General features: G+C 40.6%; 1 protein-coding gene and 1 non-coding gene across 5 annotated transcripts in view; one reads left to right on the plus strand and one right to left on the minus strand.

Annotated features, from left to right (window-relative positions):
* ADGRA3 (adhesion G protein-coupled receptor A3) overlaps nucleotides 1-18,816 on the plus strand; it is a 125,934-nt gene that overhangs the window by 27,077 nt on the left and 80,041 nt on the right. For 3 of the 4 annotated variants that reach the window (XM_060103610.1, XM_060103619.1, XM_060103591.1), the window contains exon 2: nucleotides 5,257-5,328. The exons of the other annotated variant lie outside the window; for it this stretch is intronic. In XM_060103610.1, the coding sequence (XP_059959593.1) occupies nucleotides 5,257-5,328 (72 nt within the window). The remainder of the gene's footprint in view (nucleotides 1-5,256; nucleotides 5,329-18,816) is intronic. 4 annotated transcript variants of the gene reach the window in all.
* On the minus strand, nucleotides 16,991-17,116 carry LOC132501821 (U6atac minor spliceosomal RNA). Its single transcript, XR_009534327.1, has one exon. It is a non-coding gene; the product is annotated as a U6atac minor spliceosomal RNA (small nuclear RNA).

The raw sequence follows: 18,816 nt of genomic DNA on the forward strand, positions 1-18,816 counted from the left end.
GAGAATTGGAATAGCATGCAACTGAGAAATTGTAATGCTTAATTTTTATTTCTTTCTGCTCCATAAACTTTTGATTTTTTTAAAAAACATGTCTGCATTGTCTTACTCCTTTTTTCATGTTTCAGCATACATGATATACTGAACTAACTTGTTTCTGTGTTAAATGGTAGCAATGGACAACAAACTTTTCTTGTGTTTAACTTCAAGAGGTGTTGTCTATAGATAATGTGGTAACATCATTAGTATAGAACAGAAATGGGTATGTATAATAAGCTTTATAACTCTAGTCATGTTTTATATTTTTCATTTAGTTACCTCCTAGAAAGTTTGAAATTTCAAAGATGTCAGCAAAAATAATGAGTATGAATAGGTTTTAGGTTTATGTGTTACGTGATATTATGCATTTGCTAGTTCCACAGTCCCTCTGTCTCAAAATTGAGTGTAAAAGCTGTCTGAAGAGTAGATTTATTCACACTGATCCTGTTTTCTTGCACAAAATCCTTTAACGCATCGAGTAATATGTAGACTAAATATATTGAAACTATTTTTAAGGTTACAGTTATAACTTTTTAAGTGTGATGAAATGTCTTCCCTTTTACTCTCAATAAAATCTATCATTTATTCTGCTAAAGCCTTTATGACTGAGCAAATGACAGTCCTTTTGCTGAAGCAATACCGAATCTAAGTGAGTATAATTCAGTTACCACCCTGGCAGTTTTTCCCAAGCTACTTCTATATGTGGGTTTCATTCTTCATTCAGAAACAGGATAGTAACGGCACTGAGCTTGGTAGATTGTGTTGTTTTCCTTTGTTTCCTTACTTTTGGTTTATTGGTTGTAAATTCTCAGTCACCATCAAGTTCGACAGCTTTGCTCATTACAACATGAATAATTATAGAAAATTAAAAGAAGCTGGAAGGAGCTTGGTGATCATTCTGGCCTAATCTTTTCTGTCTTAAAATTGATGAAATGGAAGTCTACCTAGAAAAATGAAGTGACTTGTCACAGATGGAATCATTTATTACTTGTGAGGTCTCAATTAAAACCTTGGGCTCTAGATATCAACACTATTGTTCTTTGCACTACTGCCTTTTAAGTTGCAAATAGTCACTACATAAATCTATTTTTTTTTTTTTTTTTTTTGCGGTACGCGGGCCTCTCACTGTTGTGGCCTCTCCCGTTGTGGAGCACAGGCTCCGGACACGCAGGCCCAGCGGCCATGGCTCACAGGCCCAGCCACTCCGCGGCATGTGGGATCTTCCCAGACCCGGGCACGAACCCGCGTCCCCTGCATCGGCAGGCGGACTCTCAACCACTGCGCCACCAGAGAAGCCCCCAGAAAGTATATTTTAAAAATAAGAGTTATTCTAGATATTTCAAAAGATACTGCAAGATTATGAAGAATGAAAGAGAAGTAGAAACCTCATCACTAAGATAGTGATTGTTATGATGTATTTCTTCCAAGTCTTTTTTTTTTCTCTGCATTCTTTTCAATCAATGATACCAGTTTTGTTTTCTGCTTTTTAACTGATTGTAAACAATTTCCTTTTTATTAAGTTTCCTTTAAAAGCATCATTTTTTAATGGATGTATAACATTTTGTTGTTTGGTGTACCATCATTTAACTACTCCTCTTACACAAACTGAACTCTTTGGTCGTTTCCAGTTTTTGTCTGTTATAAATCATGTCTGAATAAGGTCATTGAATATATTTTTTTGTCAGATTTGGTAACTTGTTAGCTTAGGATCAGTGCCTATTTAGGAAAGCAAGGCTGGTGGCTCTTGGGTGTGGACTGCTAGGCAGCTGGAGAAATATTGTTCCAGGGACCTTGTGGCCATGTCCAAGTCCAGGTTGGCTTTTGCCCGTGCCTACCACCTTACTTAAAAAAACCTTTTGTAATTTTGATTAGAGAAGATGTTGTTTTAATTGGCTTTTTTTGAATTTGAATTTTTATTTTGTTTTAAGATTACATATGCTTAGTTAAAATGAACAAAGTCTTGTAGTTCATGCTATTGGTCTTTTTAATGTGAAAATTGCTCAAAGGTGTAAGAATGGAATATTAAGCTTTATATTGGCACCTAAATTCTGTCTTTGCTGATTGAGTATGTAGAGTTCACATTCCAACTTGCATTTCTGAATGTGATTATGATGTTTATTTCTTTTTTGCTAAGTGTAAATTCCTTGAGGATATGAATCATTTTTCATTTGCATTTAAAAAAAATCTTATTGGAGCATAGTTGATTTATAATGTTGTGTTAGCTTCAGGTGTACAACAAAGTGAATCAGTTATACATATACATATATCCACTCTTTTTTAGATTCTTTGCCCATATATGCCATTATAGAGTATTGGGTAGAGTTCCCTGTGCTATACAATAGGTCCTTATTAGTTATCTATTTTATATATAATAGTGTGTATATGTCAATCCCAATCTCCCAATTTATCCCTCCCCCCTTCCCCCCAGCCCGGCATGTTTTTGGTCACCATCCTTGCTTTAGTAACATCTTGGAGAGAGAAAATACTACATAGTAATGTACTTTGATTGACAGATACATCTTGATTTCAGAAACATTAAAATGAGGGAAGATGTGTGTCTTAGAACCAAGGAAATAGAACCTTAAACTTAATACTCACTGAGTATGTTAGGCATTTTCTGCTTTCCTTCTAGAGTTATATGAGGTAGATACTGTTCTTCCCATTTATGAATGAGGAATTCTGTTACAGAGAAATGTAGTGACTTGCCCAAGACTAGTGTAATTTGAAAGTGATAGAGCCGGCCTTCAAGCACAAGTATGCTTGACTTTAGAAGCCCCTAATCATCTCACGAAAATGCTGTGAAATGTTAACCTGCATTAGTGGGATTAAAAAAAAAATTCCACTTATAGCCAAAGAAAATCAGTCAAATGGCTGATTTTGCTTGTTTTCATACACATAGTGGATTTTTTTTTAAAAGAAAGATGAGAGTAGACAAAATGAAAATGAATACCTGAAATCTTACGACCCAGGGGTGTTCTCTGTTAACATTTGTTTATACAGTGTGGCACCGTCCCAGGTGGGGGGCAGCACTCAGCCTGTACGCAGTGTGAGGGTGCCCATGAAAGTTGCAACACTGTGTGGGATGGAGAATTTTCTGCTAAAATGCCAGTAAGAGTGGCTCTTGACCAACGTTGGTGTATATTGAAGAGTGTGGGGTTTGGAGTGGAGCGTGCCAGGGTTCACATGTGCCTCTGCCTCCGCTAGTGTGATCTTGGGCCATTAATTTAACTTTTCTATGCCTTGGTTTTTTCATTTATCTTATCTGGGTGTCATTCCCCCAAATAAGGTAGCTTTTGCATTTTCTCCTGTATGGAAATTCCGTACATACGAACGAGTTCTGTTCCTAGAGTGCATTGGTAAGTCCAGTTTGTCCTTAAGTCCAACAGAGTTAGCCTAGGTACCCAACTAACACAATTGGCTATACAGTACTATACTGTAATAGGTTTATAATACTTTTCACACAAATAATACATAAAAACAAACAAACACAAAAAGTAAAGAAAACATTTTTAATCTTACAGCACAGTACCTTGAAAAGTACAGTAGTACAGTACAACAGCTGGCATACAGGGCTGGCATCGAGTGAACAGGCAAGAAGAGTTACTGACTGGAGGAGGGAGAGGAGGTGGGAGATGGGAGATGGTAGAGCTAAAGGATCATCAACAATAGGAGACTGAGGGCAAGGTGCAATTTCACTCATGCCCGATGTTGATGGCACAGGTTCTGGTTCCTTGCTGGATTCAATTCTATCTACCCTCTTGAAAAAACGATCCAGTGATGTCTGGATAGTAGCTTTTTTTTTCTCTTCACAGATGACATGATAGCACTGGATTGCATTCTGAACGGCTGCTGCAACCTTCATGTACCGTTCTATGTTCGGGTCCTGTGCCTCAGAAACTAGCAGTGTCCCCTGAAGTAAAGAAAATCTCCATGCCATTTCCTGTGTCATAAATTTCTTCAGTTACTTCTTCCTCTTGTCTCTCTTAGTCCTTTCTCTGGGCCTCCAATTCCATCAGGTCTTCATTAAAAGTGCAACCACTTGTGCAACACATGTGCGCATCTTTGAAGGTTCACAACTTGAAGGTTCGTACGTAGGAGACTTACTGTGTTGGCATCCAAGCTGCAAAAGGAGCATGGTTACAAAGCCTTGAGAGGAAGCAAGGTCATGTACACATTGTCTGCTCTTAGGCAAGTCCTGCCAACTAGGACTTCTTTTAAATCTTTGTTTCCAGTTCATTTTTTTTAAGAACATCATCCTATTACATGAGATGTAGTATTGTAATACAGCTACCTGTGTCTGTGAGTGTGTGCAAAAAGCATATTTTCACACAGTACAGATTTGTATATGGTTAAGTTACAAGTAATATTCAGCATTATTGAAATGGTATCTAGAAGATACTGTATTTCTTTTAAAGTCAGTATTTTGTAGAGCACTTGTTCTGCATTTTTCTGTTGTTTCCAGTTTTTAAGTATTCAACTTATGTAAGTTGATTAATTATGTTAATGTACGTGGCATTCTTTAGTTTTACACTGAACTTAAGAGCTATTTTGTGTTGACTTCTCTCCCTTTTTATTTCAAAGTTTTTGGTTCAGTGTGACAGGAACAATTTAAGATGTGACAAGATGTGCAAGTTAGCTATTTTGGATCATTTCTCAGAGAAAGAAGCTCCTTTTTTTTTTTGTCAGGCATCTCAAAAATTCTTTGGGTAATAAATGACTTCTTAGAATTCCTCATATTTAAATTTAAACATAACAAGCTAAATTACTTTGATATTGATGGTGTACATATATTAGGCAACTTACCTTTTTTTTTTTTTCCAAAGCAGCAGATATCAGCCTCACAAAAGCCTTTTAGCTTTAGGCCAGGCTTTTCACTTTAATTTGAGTCAGTCTTACAATCACTTACTGTTGATCCCAAGGGAAACCTGGCAAGAGTTTTTGGAAGGTTCAGACTCGGCATTCATTAATTTATGTATATTCACCTAATTGTCAGTAAAGTTACAGTTTTATTTTGCACTCTTAATCTTTAGTTCTTATGGGATTTATCTTGTATAGAATATGAGGAAAGAATCTAACTATTTCCCTCAAAGTGCTAGTGTATGTTGTCTTATCACCCAGTGTCTCTCCAGCACTGGGCACAGGAGGGTCTCAATAAAATTATAGAATGAATAAATTAATGAAGGCAACTTACCTTTTTTTTTTTGTGTGTGTCATTTTTAGGATTCTGAGTAACAATAAAATATCCGAGCTGAAGAATGGCTCATTTTCTGGGTTAAATCTCCTTGAAAGATTGTGAGTATTCTTTTATTATCATCTCTTATTGGTATTTTATTCACTGCATTTTCATTGTAAGTCTGTTACTAAACTCTCAACTTTTCAAAATTGAGTTTTCCCAATATTTTATTATAAAACATTTCAGAATTGCATTTTAAAAAACAATTCATTAAAACACAGAAGTGCAAACTTTCTGTAAAGGGCCAGATATTAAATAATTTAGGCTTTGTGGGCCATATGGTCTCTGTCACGGTGACCCAGTTATGCCAGTATCTTGAGAATGCATACGCGAATCGATGTGCATGTGACTTTATTTACAAAACAGGCCATGCATCATAGTTTGATGACCAGTGGCTTTTAAAGCCTCAATGCTATTTTGAAATTCTGTCATAATGTGTGTGCCTTATAAGATAGTCCAGTAGAATCAAAAAAAAAAAAAAAAACCCACGTATCCAGGAGAAGTACTTTAGGATCAACTTTGACTATTTTATTCAGTCGTCTTTGAATGTGCTAATTCTCTTTTGCTTCATGATGAGGTCTAGTTTTGCTTCTGATAAGATGTGTGACAAGTAGCACTTAGTTTTTGCCTTGGTGAGTTTTTAATGGATTAAAAATGGATATTTAATTGCTTGTGTGCTGAATGCTATTCTAGGATCAAGTTTCAAATTCGCATATTACTCATACACTTAGGATAACGTTTCGGTTACATCAGGGAGCCAGTCACAGTGAGCACCTCCATTTCTGTTGGATAACAGACTTTCCTCATTTTCTTAGTTCTCTTTGCTTCACTTTTTCTCCTTCTGTGTGCCTTTCCTTGACTATTTTACTTAGTGTCTTCTGCCACAATTGATTCCCACAGGACTTTATTGCTTTGATCACAGATGTGTTATTTAAGCATGTAACATCCAGAGTTCTTCATCCTTTTATGCAGGTCTGTTCTTTTCATTAAGATCAAACATCTTTAAATTAGGCTTTATATATATATATATGTGTGTGTGTGTATATATATATATGTGTGTGTGTGTGTGTGTGTGTATATGCATTTACATATACATATATAGCAATGCATTCATGTATGCATATGTATACATATACACGTGTGTGTACACACACACCTGTAAAATGATCTCGGCACAGCAGTGCTTAATTCTCAGATTTTTTTTTTTCTGTTTTCATTCAGGCCTTCATGTTCTGTTCCACATAGTCCATGTGCTTCAGAGGATGCTGGCTGCACCTCATTTCTAGGCCTTATCTTAATAGGATAGTCCACACACATTCCATGGTCACTGGTTCAGGAATGGGCATTTGACCCAATTTAACTGAGTTGAGATTTGCTTGGGGCTTTGGGGAGAGGAATTTCCTCACTTTCATCAGAAAAGATGCTTGTACTTCCGGTACGGAACCCACCATGCTGCGGGCTTGGGCCGGAGCCGACACACTGAGGAGTGTGGGGTAGGCCCATCAGGGTGAGCGTAGGGGAGCTGGCGGGACCTCGCCGAAGTATGACTCCCTCTGGACTGTTAGAGTTGAATGAGGCAGCCTGTTCCTGTTTGGTTTTCTGTTCCTTGCAAGAAGAGTCATTGTGCCTGACAGATACCCTTAGCATGTAGCACATTGTCAGGCTTTGAGTAGGGGCTCAGAATGATGGCAGGGTCAGTGCGGTTTGCCCTTTCCAAGGAAGGATGACAGGCACTCCTAGATGTTAAGTGGTGTCTGTTGTGTTTAGAAACACAGGTTACTTTTGGCACCAGGATTGCTGTGGTGGTTCATGTACATCAGAAGGGTGGATAGCATAGCTAAAGTTCTGTGCTGTGGTGTGAATTACCATCCTTTTTACATTTATTTTTAAATTTCCTTTGTCTTTGGCCTTATTTTTAGCCATTTGTTGAAAATAAATCCCTGTACATGTTAGAAACATTAAGTTGCCAGCAACATATTAGATGATATTAAAATGTTGCTGTTGTTTTCAGCCAGGGGGCTGTTTATACCAGAATCCCAGAACACCATCTCTCTTATATAGGGCCAGAGAGAAACACACACACATGTGTACAGGTATGCATGTATATATGTACATATATGTATATAATCTGCATATGTATATACATGTGTATATATATACACACACACACACACTGGGGGACTTTGAAAGACTGTTATATTGATGGGGGCTTCAGCCTGAAATCCCAGTGATGACTCTGGGACTGGGCTTCCTCTGTTGGGGATCATCTTTACCTAAGCATGCCCTATGCTTAGCACTTTCTATGTACACTTCCAAGCCTAGGCCTGAACCTTGGCCTTATTACTGCCGTGGAGGCGGGTCGCGCGTGCCTGAGGGGATGGGTGCTTCTCACACTGTCTTTGCAGGAGAGCCGCCCACTTGAGCCAGAAGGAGACAGAGATGGTAGAGCTAGGCTCTGACTGCAGTCTTGGAAGACTTGGCCCCGAGAAGGAAGGAGAGGGGCAAGCGTCCCAGAGGAAGCACCCCACCCACAGGGCCTTCCTCTGTGGGCACGAGCCGGGTGGTGCTCCTTCCTCCTCCACGTTCCTCCTGGGACCAGAGGCTGCAAAGGGCCCCGTGGCCTCTCGTGGAAATGCCCCTGGCCTTTGTTTCACTTGATTTCCAGAGCACAAGGTAGACCAAGGAAAGCCCTTAGCCAGTTGCTTGACCCTTTTGTGGGAGTTCATTACCCAAGGCTGGTTGCCGACTTCTAGACCTTCCCTAGCACTGCCCCATTATTCCACCTGGGCTTGGAAGTCGGGTGTTGGTGCAGGGGCCTCGGAGAGGAAGGTGTGGGAGGGGACTGGGGGCTTTCCTTCCCCTAGGGCACAGCACCGTCTTTCTACCATGAAAACCATAGTTTCTACCATGTTGCTGCTTTCTGATTTGGTTTGCTAATTTTAAAGACTATATGTTTAGTATTTTCCATACCAACTACTTGAACAATATCTTCATACTTTCTGCTGTTTCCATAATGCTTCTCATTTTCCCTCTCTGCCTGGTTACCTAGCTTTCTAACCTGCTCTGTGTCTTTGCACTGCTGTCCTCATCCTGCGACTAAACCCAAAGAATATCTCTTGTACCCTTCTGTGATTTTCATCCCTGTAAAATGCTTCTCATGGACTCCAGTTTGCTTCTGGCTCTTACACAATCAGTAGTGTATCTAGGTGGCTTCTCTTCCAGGACTGCAGAGACTTTAGGACTTTTGTCTGAAATAGAGCCCAAAACTATCTCTGTGAGTGTAATCGTTGTGCTGGTTTGCTAGGGCTGCCGTAACGAGTACCCCAGACTGGGTGGCTTAAATAACAAACATTTGTTTCCTCACAGTTCTGGAGGCTGGAAGTTCAAGATCAAGGCCCTGGCAGAGTTGGTATTTTCTAAGGGCCATGAGAGAAGGATCTGTTCCAGGCTTCTCTCCTTGGCTTATAGGTTGCCATCTGTTTTCCTCTGGTGTCTTCACGAAGTCTTCCCTATGTGTGTGTCTGTGTCCTAATCGCCCCTTCTTGTAAGGACACCAGTCATATTGGATTAAGGCCCGCCTGTGTGACCTCATTTTCACTCAGTTACCTCTTTAAAGACCCTGTCTCCAAATACAGTCACATTTTGAGATACCGGAGGTTATGACTTCAATATGAGACAGTTGGGGGGACACAGTTCAGCCTCTGACAATGCTGTAGCATTTTGATAGATTAACCGATGTGTATTTTCCCTGCCTGTTTCCTAATTACTCTACCTCAGGAGAAGGGATGACAGAACAGAAAAAAGGACTCAGTTTTTGACCAGTGAGTTCCTGAAGTCCTACCCTAAATGTAAAAAAAGAGGTTTGAAACAGGTTTAAAAGAAAAAAAAAAAAAAGAAAAAGAAAATTCCTCTTCACCTCAATACACCTTCCCTGGGCTAATTGGAGAGTTAGAGGGAGTATAGAAAGAGCTTACATGTTGGTGGGTCCCCAGGAAAGGGCTCTGTCTTTGCTCGCCTCTCTATCCCTACCTGGGATGAGGGGAGAGAGGGAAAAAGATCACATGAAACCAATATAAAGTTCTGGATCCAAGGGCAAGGGGCGTCTGAGGCTTCTTTCCTGGGGAAGCAAAATTCCAATTTCGCAGGATCCAGCATGATGTAGAGCAGGAGAACTGGTTATGTGGCCATTGAGGCATATGGGCTAGGAGCCTCTGTTAGAGTTTCCCAGGGGAGCAGCAGAATACCCACTGGGGTTTGTTAGCAGAGAGGGAGAGAGAGAGAGTGAGTGAGAGAGAGTTCTTTCTACAGCAACCTGCTGGTTTGCCAGGAAGTGCTTTAGAAGTGTCCTGAGCTGCTTTTGGGGAACCCAACTTAAGACATAGCTAGCCAGATAAATGACTTCATGTTTGTATAATGACATCATTTTCAAAATTTTCGAAATCACCTGAAAACACTGTAACAGACTTTATTCTTTCAACACTCGCCCTTCAGTGTCTCTCCCTAAGTCTTCCAAATGCAAAACCTGAGAGCTTTCTTTGCTCCATTGCTAAAATGAAAGCTGCCCCACTCGCCCACCCCTGCCTCAGCAACCCTCAAACAGTGACTGAAAGCAGATGGTGGGTAACCACCCCAAGAGGAACGACCCTGAGTGTGTTCTAGACTGCCTTCCACAGGTGCCCAGGGGGCTGAGTATCAGTTGAGCACAGCAGAGATCGCCTGAACAATGCCCCCTTTATTGGTTCTCTTCTCTTTCTGGGCTCACTTCCCCACTTCCCTGTTAGTGTGTTCTGAGGTCCCCTCCTGAATAAAGCCACTTGCACTGACACCCTGCCTGGGAGAATTCTGCCTGAGAGACATAGCCAGCCAAATGTTTGCAGCCTGCTTTGGCTAGTTAGAGACCCCTGAAAATGAGAACAAACAGATCAGACAACTTAAAAATATAGCAGAAAGGGATGTGGTGTAAAAAGCAAGTGATAGGTAAAGAAATTATTCAGACTAGGGCCAAAACTTTAAAGCTCTGGCCTTAAAATTACTGTGGCCAGGCCATGCAGAATAAGGGATAGGCTTAGTAGTGTGGGGTAGGGCACTTAGGGTAGAATAACAGGGCTGGCCGGGGGGTTGAGCTAGCTAGCAGATAAACCCCAGAGATCGAGTAAACCTGCAAGGCAAGCTGTCCTGGCAGTTCTTTTGGGATGAAGAATGGACTTCTTAAGAGGATTAATTTTCTCTTTTTTCTTTTTTTTGGATGTATTAAGTGTTCCACAAAGTAAAACAGGTGCAGGTGGACACACTCCTACAGACTCCATCTAGAATGGATCCTTTTTCTTTAGGCTTACCACTTTGTTCTTCTAAGTGTTTGGTTTTCATTTGGGAGCTTGCTTGTTTTCCATCATTCGTATTGGGTTGGCCAAAAAGTTCCTTCGGTTTTAAAGTAAAACTAAAAGACACATTTTTCGTTTTCACCAAGAACTTTATTGAACAGTGTATTCACTGTTTTGTTCCACTACTTTCTGCCATTTTTCAGGCAACTTCATAATTCATCTTCCCAAAACTTTTTATCTTTTTGAGCAAAGAACTGTTCAGGGTCCCTTTCAACGTCTTCCAGGGAATTGGAATTTTTTCCATTAAGAGAATTTTGTAAAGACCAAAATAAATGGAAATCCAAAGATGCAATGTCTGGTGAATATGGCGGATGAATCAGAACTTCCCAGCCAAGCTGTAACAGTTTTTGCCTGGTCATCAAAGAAACATGCGGTCTTGCATTATCCTCATGGAAGATTATGCGTTTTCTGTTGACTAATTCCGGACGCTTTTCATCGAGTGCTACTTTCAGTTGGCCTAATTGGGAGCAGTACTTGTTGGAATTAATTGTTTGGTTTTCTGGAAGGAGCTCATCAGAAGAGGACTCCCTTCTAATCCCACCATATACACAGCGTCACCTTCTTTGGATGAAGACCGGCCTTTGGTGTGGTTGGTGGTGGTTCATTTCGCTTGCCCCACGATCTCTTCCGTTCCACATTATTGTACAGTATCCACTTTTCATTGCCCGTCACCATTTATTTTAAAAATGGAACGTTTTCATTACATTTAAGTAGAGAATTGCATGCGGAAATACGCTCAAGAAGGTCTTTTTCGCTTAACTTACGTGGAACCCAAACATCAAATCGATTAACATAACCAGGCTGGTGCAAATGATTTTCAACACTTGATTTGGATATTTTGAGTATGTCAGCTATCTCCTGCATGGTATAACATTGATTGTTCTCAGTTAATGTCTCAATTTGATCGCTGTCAACTTCAACTGGTCTACCTGACCGTGGAGCATCGTCCAGAGAGAAATCTCCAGCAGGAAACTTTGCAAACCACTTTTGACATGTTTGATCAGTCACAGCACCATCTCCATACACTGCACAAATCTTTTTTGTGTTTCAGTTGCGTTTTTACCTTTCTTGAAATACTAAAACAGTATGCCGAAAATGTTGCTTTTTTCTTCCCTCTTCAATATTAAAATGGCTACACAAAAATTCACCAATTTTGATAAGGTTTTTTTTTTTTTTTTTTTTTTTTTTTTTCGGTACGCGGGCCTCTTACTGTTGTGGCCTCTCCCGTCGCAGAGCACAGGCTCCGGACGCGCAGGCTCAGCAGCCATGGCTCACGGGCCCAGCCACTCCGCAGCATGTGGGATCTTCCCGGACTGGGGCACGAACCCGTGTCCCCTGCATCGGCAGGCGGACTCTCAACCACTGCGCCACCAGGGAAGCCCGATGAGTTTTTTTTTTAAACTCATGCTGATATGACAGCTGTCACAATACAATCTAACAAATTGTTTCGAATGAAGTTAAAGACAACTAAGCGCTACTAGAGCCATCTTACGGAAAAAACTGAACGAACCTTTTGGCCAACCCAATATTTGTTTTTGTCCCTTTTAAGAAAGTAGCAGAGTGTTTGTGCTTCTTTTTTTTCTTTTTAAGTGGGAATCTTTGGATTGAGTTTTTCTTTAATTTAGGGTTTGAGGTTTTTACTTTTAGGACATAATACCTAAATCTTTATGACACCGTAGAAACTAGGATATGGTCTGCCTTTTTTAAGGATTAATTTGCATTTTTTTAAAAGTGCGTTCAGTGGATAACATGTAGATTTATTATATCATGTTAATTAAAACCATTTAAAAGGTAACTGGCCTAATATCAATACTTGGTACAAATATTGCCTCAGCCATTATTGTCTTTCCTGAGTAGCTAATTTAAAATTGTTCAACAGATATTTATTAATCGCCCACACTGTCCTAGGCTTGGGATTCATTAGTGAACACAGCAAAGGTCCTGTCTTCATGGAGTTTCTGCTGCAGTGGGGAGAAACAGAATAGTAAACATAGCAAGCAGCTTTATAGCATAAGTACAGTTGCCTGGCCCCCCGCCCCTGCCCAGGGTTCTACCTTCCATGGGTATGGAGGACCGACTGTACTATGCCGTTTTATACAAAGGGCTTGAGCATCTGTATTTTGGTATTTGTGGGGGTTCTGGAACTGAGGGATGACCGTACTATGGGTAAAGAAAACATGGAGTGGAGTTTGGGTGTGTCAGCACTGTGTGCGTATGCAAGTTTTGCATGGTGATAGTGCAGAGGCTTAGCGCAAATGATTGAGCCTTGAGTTACCTGGGGATAGAACGTTACAGGCAGAGGGATAGTAGGTGCAAAGGCTGTGCTGTGAAGCATGCTGCTTTTGTTTGAAGAACAGCAAGGAGAGCCGAGTGAGGCCAGAGAGGTATGAGGGGTGAGGGGTAGATTGTAGAGGTCCCTGTAGGTCATTGTTAAGGACCTTGGCTTTTACCCTGAGCCACGGTGAGCAGAAGATGCTCTGACTGCTAGAATGAGGGGTGAGGATAAGGGGGAAGTAGGGAGCTGTGTTAAATCTAAGATAATTTAAAGCCCATAATCTCTGTTTAGAGACCAGTGCCCTAGCCTGGACTGGTGGTTATCCAACTTGATGTGTATCAGAATCACTTGGGGGGGCTCGATAAAGCACAGATTAGGGTTTCTGATACGGTATTGAACTTGGGCTATGCTGATTTTTGAGGTGGCTGTGAGATGTCTGGATGTGGATGTTGAGTTAGATAGCTGTGTATGCGATAGGGAACTCACAGGAGTGGTAAGTTTGGGCTAGAGATACAAATTTGAGTCCAGAGACAAGGTAGTGATGAGATTGCCTCAGAGAAAGTATAGTGTGTGAGGAGTGAGAGGTGGGTGTGGGTCAAGCCTCAGTTGTTGCTGATCAGATAAATAAGGTGAGGATCCTTTATTTAAAACAAAGAGCCTTTGAGACTTACTGTGTCTTAGGTATCGTTCAAGGGAACCAAATGTGGTTTACAGTCTCTAACCTTGTCCATCAATTCATCCATCCACCCATTTATCCTTCCTCTCTTCCACCTCCCTCTTCATTTTTTATTGTCATTCTTGGGTTGTATTATATATTTGCCAGTATTTAGTGACACACCTCCCCTATATACTCTTAATTCCTGACTCTAGAATTGCTTAGTGGCCAATGTGTTTGACTTTCCAACCTTCATTCCACACCAAATGATGGCTCTAGGTCACCACAGCGTCTCTTTCTCTAGGGATTGGTAGAGGCATTGCCAATAAGAGATGAAGAGTAGTTAGCTGTGAGGCTTTGAGGAAGATTTCTTGGCTCCTAAGAAGATACAAGGAGAGTGTCCATTCTTTTTCATGACTCTGTGCTTGGAGGTGATTTCTGGACCAGGATGTCACACCCTGATTAAGGGTCAGCCTGGAGGCAAACTTGACATTCTGAGAAGGGTGGATCTGAGAGATGGATGGAACCACCCATTTAAGCTGCTCTACTTGTTGATTTCTTGTAATGCCTGAGAATTATTTTTTTTATTGTTAAAGCCTTTTGAAGTAAAGGTTTCTGATACTTGCAGCTAAAAAGCATCTTATCTGATACACCTTGCATTCTTTCCTAAAGGACTTAGCTCTTTTAACAACAGTTAAGATATTCCTTTAATTTTGTTTAAGCAATTCTTGTACGCCTTTTCATTTATATTTTAATGATGCAACATATTCAGATTTAGCCATAGATCCTAATGTTAGACTCATGTTCACTAGGGAAGCTGTGGGTTGGTGAAAGGAAGTGGGAGATGTTAAAGAATCTGACTATAAATATCTTTTGGCAATACCTGATTAATATGGCTGTTATTAAATATTATATGTCAAGGATTCTTTATTATTGAAGAAAAAGTTTACCTTTAAATCATATTATAGTCCTCGGTTATTCATGAGAGGTATTTTGTAGAAACACATGCAGTACATCACTGACCACAAATTTATGTACTGCTTTATCTAAATCACTTCCTGTTGTAGATACTGTTTAAAATCTGAAAAGGGAAACATGTTTTTAAAAAATGGAACTGACATTATATATTTCTTTTTGCAGCACTTTTTTGCTTGTAATATAGGTCAAAAACATATTGATTGAATTTTCTCCTAAAATCATCTTATCTCTTTGAGGTATAGGATTGGGGTTGGTTGGGGAGGGGAAATGGGAACTAATAAGTTGGGCCTGATGATTAGTTGTAATTTCTGGGACTTAAAAATTATTTTTGTTCCCAACTTTTTAATTAAAATTTTCAACATACAGAAAAATTGAAAGAATAATCTCCCATAGTAATCTCCCATATCACCAATTTACTTACCCAGTAATTAGTAACAACATGCCATTATTTTTTCCCTTTATATTGGAATATGCCTACATATACACGTTTTCTGAATTATTTGAAGGTCAATTGCATCGTGACCCTCTACCTTTATTGACAAATGTAAGTGGTTATGAATGAGATGCAGCAGTCTCTACATTGTCTGACTATGAATATCCTAATAATTCTGTGGCTAACTCTAATTTACTAAAAAGATTTTTATCATTAAGGTCAGGTAATGTAATTCTGTTTCTCAGCCATGGTTTACTTTTTTCATCCACTTATCATCTGTCTAAGCTCATTCTGGCTGCTGCAATAAGATACCATAAGCTGGGTGGCTTATCAACAACAAAAATTTATTTCTCACAGTTCTGGAGGCTGGGAAGTCCAAGATCAAGGCACCAGCAGATGCGGTGTCTGGTGAGGGGCCACTTCCTAGTTGGCTGTCTTTTTCCTGCAGCCTCACTCACCTGGCAGAAGGGGGTGCGGGAGTTCTCTGGGTCTCTTTTACAAAGGCTTTAACCTCTTTCATGAAGTTTCTGCTCTCATGACCTGTTCACCTCCCAAAGGCCTCATCTTTGTGGAACATAAACTCTGAGTTTGGGTCAATGAAATACCAATTTAGTAATGGTAATCAGAGCACAGATTTTATACTATGTTTAATAGTCATTTCCTTTATTTAAAGAATTTCAAGGTACCCAAGGGTTCAGTTTTATTTAGAAGAACCTGGCTGTGATTTGGAGGATCGGGAGTGGGATTGCAATTCTACGTCCAGCTAGGGAAGAATGATGTGTTAGAATGGGAGTGAGACACAGAAAAGGCAGGACAGGGTTTGCTGGTGAGCATGACGTTTACGTGCACAGGATTCACTGGTTGTGGTTGTGCTTCCAGAGGAGAATTCTCGAGAATTTCTGGTCAGCCTCTATCACCCTGTATGAAACAGCATGGATAGTGCTGGAAGCCACCCACGGTTGATGGCACATCGAGAGTGCTGGGTTTACAGCAGTGACTTCCCAGCACTGTGAGGGGCAGAGGGCCAGTTTCATCAGGATGCTTTTGTGAAATTGCCAGGAAACCTATCCAGAAACCAACCCTAACTCTGTAGCTTGTCTGTATTAGTTAGATGTAGTTAGAATGAGCCATTAGAAAAAGTAGCAAGTTATGAAGCAGGCCATACAATGGTTAGTTTTCATTAGCTGGTGTCAGTAAAATTGAATGTGCCTCCCTCATTATTGGGAGGAAACATGTGGATCTGTGCTCACTGCAGTGAGCCTTCCTCAGTGTCCTTTTCTTAAGCACAAGGAGACAAGTTGGATGCTTGAGAAAGCAAACCGAGGATTTTCTATTGAGAATTTAGGCTGCTTCTCACAGGCTAGAATGGCCATGCTGGGGCAATAATTATAAAAGATCCTGAGACACATCACCTCAGTGTTGTGATAACAGGCAGCACCAGTGGTCCAGGATCTACTTTCAGAAAGGCCTTTTAATTCTCAATTTAAGTGAGGGACTAAAGAACCTGGGGAGGTACCTGCCACCCTGGGTTTGCATTGTGCTTTGCTCTGTATTTCTTTTTTTTTTTTTAACATCTTTATTGGGGTATAATTGCTTTACAATGGTGTGTTAGTTTCTGCTTTATAACAAAGTGAATCAGCTATACATATACATATGTCCCCATATCTCTTCCCTCTTGCGTCTCCCTCCCACCCTCCATATCGCACCCCTCTAGGTGGTGACAAAGCACCGAGCTGATCTCCCTGTGCTATGTGGCTGCTTCCCACTAGCTATCTGTTTTACTTTTGGTAGTGTGTATATGTCCATGCCACTCTCTCACTTCGTCCCAGCTTACCCTTCCCCCTCCCTGTGTCCTCAAGTCCATTCTCTATGTCTGCGTCTTTATTCCTGTCCTGCCCATAGGTTCTTCAGAACCTTTTTTTTTTTTTTTTTAGATTCCATATATATGTGTTAGCATACGGTATTTGTTTTTCTCTTTCTGACTTACTTCACTCTGTGACAAAAACAGTGGTTAGATGCCACGAAGTAGGTGGCAATGCCTTAACCGTATGCATGTTGTCAGGCCCGGAGGCCTCTTCCATCCTTGTCAAGGGGAGCGCTAACCTTCTCTCCTTTCACACAACACTGCTCTGCATTTCTGTATTGTTTCACCAACTCCATGTGTATCCCTAAGCTGAATAATTATGAAGACAATGATGGATAATTACGAGGATTGGCGTCAGAAGCTCACACACGGAGGAGGCAGTGTTGCCATTGTTCCGGAAAGACTCGCAGAAGAAGAGAAATTGGAAAGAGTTTCTGTTCACAGTCTGACCTGAGGCATTCTGAGAGATGACCAGAGGCCACTCAAGCCTCCATTGGGCAAGGTTATGAGTGAGTCCTGATGAATGGGCCTACCTTGGGTGTCTAGCAGAGTTGAACTGTGGGCCAGCCACTGGCAGGCATGTGGGAAGTGGGTTACTATTCTGCTTCTCAGCACTCCTGTGGGTGATGGTCATCTCTCTACAGAGGTTAGCTGGACACTTGTATGGGGCAACTGGGGAATCTCAGCAGAGCCCAGGCACCCAGAGGACAGTAGCGCCTTAGCAGGTGGTCCACATCCACCCTGGAGGAGGGATCTGGCTGTGACGCTCACTGGTGCCCCCAGTGGTAGTGTGCTGGCATGGAAGAGCTGAGCACTGGAGAAGAATGGGGATACAGAAGACACCCCACCCCATCCGAGGCTCTGCTGTCCATGGTTTCATTTACCTATGGTTAACCACAGTCAGAGAATATTAAACAGAAAATTCCAGAAATAAACAATGCCTACGTTTTAAATTACACACTCTTCCGAGTAGCCTGATGAAATCTTGCGCCATCTCACCCAGAATGTGAATCAACCCTTTGTCCAGCATATCCTGCCCATGAGTCACTTAGTAGCTGTCCCGGGTATCAGATCCACTGTTGAGGTTTCACAGTGCTTGTGTTCAAGTCCCCCTTGGTTTACTTAATAGCGTCCCTAAAGCATGAGAATACTGATGCTGGCAGTTTGGATGTGCTAAAAAGAAGCTGTAAGGTGCTTCTTTTAAGTAAAAAGGTAAAAGTTCTTGACTTTAATAAGGAGAGGAAAAAAATTGTATGCTGAGGTTGATTAGGTTCATTGTAAGAATGAATCTTCTTTCCATGAAATTGTGAAAAAGGAAGAAAATTTGTACTAGGTTTGTTGTCATACCTCACTTGGCAAAAGTTATGGCCACAGTGTGTGTTAAGCCCTTAGTCAAGATGGAAAAGGCAATACATTTATATAATAAGATACTTTGAGAGAGAGACCAATTTTATATAACTTTTATTACAATATATTGTTATAATGGTTCTATTTAATTGTTGATCTCTTACTGTGCCTAATTTATAAATTAAACTTTACCATAGGTATGTATAGGGAAAAAAACATAGTATATGTAGGGTTTGGTATTATTTTCAGTTTGAGGCATCCACTGGGGGTCTTGGAATGTATCACCATGGATAAGCAGGGAACTGCTGTCAGTTGTGACTGCTATCAGATGCCATTGTATAGGGAGCTGGTGGATCATTGCTTTGAGCTGTATTTTGTGAATTAACATGTTGTTTTATAGAAAACCTAGCCATAGAAGCCTCGGGAGGAAAAAATATGAACAACCAAATGACATGAATTTTAGAGTGTATATTTTTGAAAATGGTTTAAAAATTTTAATTATGCTTGTGACAAATATAGTCTGATTTATTTTGGTAACTAAAGTGTAGCACACTAAGGAAGAGATTGTAGAAATAATGTGTAAGATTGTAGTTTAGTCATAACTTTGAATTGGA

The sequence above is a fragment of the Mesoplodon densirostris genome, chromosome 1, assembly GCF_025265405.1.
Source record: "Mesoplodon densirostris isolate mMesDen1 chromosome 1, mMesDen1 primary haplotype, whole genome shotgun sequence".
Taxonomy (NCBI): domain Eukaryota; kingdom Metazoa; phylum Chordata; class Mammalia; order Artiodactyla; family Ziphiidae; genus Mesoplodon; species Mesoplodon densirostris.